Source organism: Eretmochelys imbricata, chromosome 15, assembly GCF_965152235.1.
Source record: "Eretmochelys imbricata isolate rEreImb1 chromosome 15, rEreImb1.hap1, whole genome shotgun sequence".
NCBI lineage: Eukaryota > Metazoa > Chordata > Testudines > Cheloniidae > Eretmochelys > Eretmochelys imbricata.
In genome coordinates, this window is record NC_135586.1 from 10,912,553 (window position 1) to 10,917,791 (window position 5,239).

The following is a 5,239-nucleotide window of genomic DNA, read 5'->3' on the forward strand; positions in this document are numbered from 1 at the left end:
CCGTTGCAATAAATCATATGCACACTTAGAATTATAGTGCTGCAGGGGGCAGGAGGCCTTCCTCTGTAGTACTATACCCCTTTTGTTGAGACTTGAGTTGGAAATAAAGTTAGGCTGAGCAGCCACTACCTGAAAGATTTCCTTCACCACCAGTTGGTAAAGGGGAAGAATGTGGTTGTGCCCTTTAGCTTGCAGGCCTTGCTTCTAAAACAGCAGCTTTAAGTTCCTTAACTATAACATGTCAAGTCATCTTACCTTCTTTCATTTGGATATGTTGACAGACTTACTATACAGTGAGCTTTCTCACCTTAAGAAAAGGAGAAAATGTTAGATTCTTAATATGCTAGAGAGAAGTTCTGGCACCTTTATCAAACAGTCTGAATAAGAACTACACCTTGTCCCCCTTTAGTTCTTCCTTGGTATCACAACTATCCCTCTGCTAGACTTGTTTTTCTAATAACATAAGAATGGCCATACAGGGTCAGAGCAAAAGCCCATTTAGCCCACTGTTCTGTCTTCTGACAGTAGCCAATGCCACATGCCCTCAGAGGGAACAAACAGAACAGGTAATCAAGTGATCCATCCCCTGTTGCCCATTCCCAGTTTCTGGTGAACAAGCTAGGGCTATCATCCCTGCCCATCCTTGCTAACAGCCATTGATAGACATCCTCCCTGAATTTTTTTTTAAACCCTCTTATAGGCTTGGCCTTCACAACATTCTCTGTCAGAGTTCCACAGGTTGACTAGGTGTTGTGTGCAGCAATACTTGCTGTGTTTTTTTTTAACCTGCTGCCTATTTTCATTTAGTGGCCCCATAGCTCTTGAGCTAGAGAGCATAAATAACACTTATTACTTTCTCCACAACAGTCATTTTATAGGCCTGTCATATCTTGCCTTAGTTGTCTTTCCTAAACTGAAAAATCCCCATGTTAATCTCTCCTCATATAGAAGCTGCTCCATCCCCCCTACTAATTGTTGTTGTCCTTTTCTGAACCCATTCCAATGTTTTTTGAGATGGGGCTAAAAGTAAACTTATTAAGAACCTTTCAGCCAATGTCCAACATATACCCATTCCTTTACAAACCATTTTATTTAACACTAACTCGGTGTCTCTCCATCTGCTACAGTAAACTGCTTTGTTTACACTAGGACTCCACAGAAAACATGCCACTACTTGCTCTTGTACTTAAGAGAAACTTCAACAGCCAAGTTGCGTGGAATAGTTTTGGTCTAGAGAAGGTGCTGGCAGCTCACTGAAGCCTTGTCTGTACTAGCTCCTCTATGTGAGCTGAATTAGTTCAGTGATGGGAACTTTCCTTTTACACCAACTCCTGTTCTTCCCTGAGTGCTATGAATATCTTAACCTTGATTTGTGATGCCCTCTACAGTAGGCGTTTTGCAGTCTAAACCTTACTAAGGTTAAGATTCCATAGATACTGGAAAAAATTTTTTGGGGGGGGCCTTACATTCTCCTAGTAGCAATGGTTCACCTATCCTCGGCAGTGTGAATTAATGCACTATAAGCACACTTCAGTCAAAAACCCCAGGTAGCTCTTAGTGTGTTATTTAAGGTAGTAGAGCAGTTGCTCAAACTTGTTCTTTGACAGTTAGAAACAGGTTAACCATGGACTACAAAAGCAGGCAATATATTTAACCATACTCAAAGAAATATCCTCTATAGGATACTAAGTCAGTTTAATCTCTACTATAAAAAGCAAGCCTGATCCAGTACTAAGATGATTCCCAGAGATGTGTGTAGTTGGTTAACTTAGAAGTCCTTGGACTTTTTAAAAAACAAAACAAAACACTGCTCCATTCTTCAAATAATTCCAATGAATAGCTTGCTTATTCTCCCATGCCATTAAAAAAAACAGCCAACCTACCACCCTTCGTCTGCTATACAACCTGGTGAAAGCCACCACTCCATTTCCCCCTCTTGGCTTGAAGAGATTCAAACTCTTGCTTAAATAGCTTAACCTAAAGAGTGCTGTAGTTGAGTTTTAAGGCTGCTGCACAGTGATTTCACAAGAAAGCAACATATTTTACCCTTTGCTTTATTTCCAAAAAATCAAATGTTTAAAAAAGTTGGGCAAGAGATGTCTTAATCCTTATCTGCTCAGCATAGGGCAGAAAGCCCAGGACATCTTTTAACTGGAAGTTATCCGATTGTCTCACAGAAGGCACTGCACTAGTTTTAGGTTTATGTTCAGTCTGTCTCTGCACAGTCATCTTCATCCCCACTTTGAGACTGCTCCTCCTCCACTTCCTTAAGGCAACAGCTTAACACTGACTTCTGGATGGACTGTCTTTCCTCTGCAACAATGAGGGTGAGGTACACAATGAAAAGTGTCACTATTCAACATGCCTTCACAAAGAGGGAAGTACAAGAAGTTCACATAGCTACAATGACCAGCTGAGGAGCCCAGCTCTACCAAATAACCAGACTGACAGGAGAAAAATAACAAATGCATCATACAACATAAAGTCCATGTGTAACAAGGCCCCTTTTAGAATGTATGAATGGAGCAGCTGCTTACCTTCACTGGTGCAGTTGTGCAATAGTAGCAGCAGCTGTTTCCTATTGTACTGAATGAGGAACTTCTGACATGTTCTTATTGTCCCTGTTGGAGAAACACGGGAACAAGTTCTGTATGTTAGCAGAGGGCTGAAGCAAATTAAATGCAACAAAGTAGCACAAGAGTCCATTTAAACGCTGCTAGAATGTAGTCTCCCTGCTCATGCTGGTAGTAGTACTGTAGTGGATCAAACAGCAAGAACACAGGCTATAATATTAATCAGCTACAGAAATCGTGCTAAACAATGAAAGAACTCTTACTATCCCTCCAGCCTTCCTTCCCTGTTTGAAACTTCTTGACAGGGACTCAGTTACCACTTTCCTCCACTTGAGATTTGATCAAAACAGCTCTCTGATGGCAGATTACCAAAATGTGATCAGGGTGGCTAGCTCTTTGCTGTAAGTAGTGAAGTTGAGAGAATAAAGTCACATCTGCAAAGTAGGAGGGCCTTTGTTTTAAAGCAGTAACAGAATAATGGAGGACAGATGAGTGAATAACTCAGCATAATGAAAAAACCAGCAGAGCTTCTAGAGTCCATAGCAGAATGAAGAATGTCTTTGCTGTTGGATGACCTATTAAAAGTGAGTTTATGCTAGCCTCAGTGAGGCATTACATGGGCTTCATCTGTCATATAACTGGAAAAACATTAAATAACTGAGGGCTCTTTCCCTCCTAATCATTGCAAGAGTAATAAGAAACTCAAGATCTCAAAGTTCTGAGATCTTGCTGCACTAGGAAGAATTAGAGGTTTCAGAGTAACAGCCGTGTTAGTCTGTATTCGCAAAAAGAAAAGGAGTACTTGTGGCACCTTAGAGCCTAACCAATTTATTTGAGCATAAGCTTTCGTGAGCTACAGCTCACTTCATCGGATGCATACTGCGGAAAGTGTAGAAGATCTTTTTATACACACAAAACATGAAAAAATACCTACCCCCACCCCACTCTCCTGCTGGTAATAGCTTATCTAAAGTGATCACTCTCCTTACAATGTGTATGATAATCAAGTTGGGCCATTTCCAGCACAAATCCAGGTTTTCTCACACACACCCCCCCCCACACACAAACCCACTCTCCTGTAAGTAAGTAAGACAGGCCACCAAAGAAATCTTATTGAAAATCTTACCTCCAACATGTAGTGTGTTGAAGAAACAGGAATAACGCTGGTTCCTGTTCTCTAAGTAAGTGACAAAGGGAAGAGCTGACCACAGGAGCCTGTAGAAGTCCTTTCGGCAACGTAAGAGAACTATGCCTGTATAGGCATTGAGATATTTCACTGGGCACACAAAACAGCTGATTAGAACAATTGATCTTTCATTGCTCACTTGAACATTATATCCTATTTCAGAAATTCTGGTTTATTTACAGAACCTGAGGTTCCAAGTAGCTTATACTGACGCAAAGCCTTAAATGTTTTCCAGAACTAACTCTACATATTTGCTGGCTGTGCAGCCACAGCATAAAAGGCGGTAGGAGACTAGACACAGCAAGGGCCTATGCTGATTCTTCCCCAGCCTCACTACCTGGCAGCCTCTCGCCTCCAGTCAGGAGGATGGGTACGACAACGCACTGCACTTTCATCAAGGCTGCTAAGACAGAAAAATTGCCACGCGCCAAGGGACTGCACTTCAATCTCCTTTCAGCCCCGGGCAGGGCTTTGGGAAGTGGGGGCGAAAGGCCCATTCCGGATCCGTCGGAGACCCCGCTTAGCGCAGGAATGACACACATTTGTTGGTGATTTTTCAAGACTCACCCACCCCTTGTGACACCGAAACAAACACCCCGCGCTCTACGTCCAGTGATCGATGGGCAACCCCCGACCCCGTCTCTGGGGTGCGCGCAGTCCCCCGAGAAAGGGGGTCCGCGAGCAGGGGCAGCCGGAGACCTGTGAAGGAGATGGAGCAGCAGGCCAGCCCGTAGTCCCCGTGGGTCCGGGCCACCGCATCCTTCGCCGCAACGCTCACCGCCCGCTCGTCGATGCACTGCCGGCAGCGGGGGTCTTCGGAGACGATCTCACACAGCAGGTACCTACAGCGCAAGGCACCGCGTTAGGGGCGGGGGGGAGAGTGACCGCGCCGAGCGGAGCAGAGACCCCAGCCTCACCTGTGCTTGAACCGCACCATCTCCTTGTCCTCCGGCCGCGCGCCAGCCTCTCCGACAGGCCGAACCAGACAGACACTCAGCTCAGCCAATGGGAGTGTCGTCTGTAAGCGCTGCAGCCAATCGACATTCAGCAGGGGCGGAGCCGGAGGGGCAGGAAACACCGCGAGGGAGCGTCGCCCGCGCGCGCGCATTACGTCCTCGTGCGCAAGGCTTTGAGCGGCGCGCGCGGCCCCAGACCGCTGGCGGTTGCGCGCTTCCCGCTGTCGGCAGGCGGCTGGCTGGTAGCTCAGGGGCACTAGCCAGCGGAGAACCGCCCCTCCCCCCTTCACCGCGGGGTCCCTGCGGCAGCCCGGGCAGCGCCTCGCGGCGCATCCCCTGCTTTCCCGCTCCCGCCCAAGGACCCAGCCCCAGCGTTAGCCCCACGCGGTGGCAGCAGAGCATCGCACAGCGCCCCTCGCCTCCCGGGTCCCCGCGTCTGCCCCGCCTCCTCCGGCCAGTGCGAGCCGGGGCAAGGCGGGCTGGCTGGCTTGACTAAGGTTCCGTCAGACCCCTGGCCCCGCCCT

General features: G+C 47.0%; 1 protein-coding gene across 2 annotated transcripts; it reads right to left on the minus strand.

Annotated features, from left to right (window-relative positions):
• Positions 1–2,038: 2,038 nt before the first annotated feature.
• POP5 (POP5 ribonuclease P/MRP subunit) lies at positions 2,039–4,806 on the minus strand. 2 transcript variants are annotated; one of them, XM_077834664.1, is made up of 5 exons: positions 4,677–4,806; positions 4,459–4,601; positions 3,700–3,849; positions 2,538–2,621; positions 2,039–2,313 (listed from the first exon to the last, which is right to left on the minus strand). In XM_077834664.1, exons 1-5 carry the CDS (start codon positions 4,694–4,696, stop codon positions 2,207–2,209), a joined length of 504 nt encoding a protein of 167 aa, XP_077690790.1. In that variant the 5' UTR covers positions 4,697–4,806; the 3' UTR covers positions 2,039–2,206. The 2 variants fall into 2 exon arrangements, with proteins under 2 accessions (XP_077690790.1, XP_077690789.1); XM_077834663.1 differs by having other exon boundaries at positions 4,327–4,601.
• Positions 4,807–5,239: the final 433 nt, after the last annotated feature.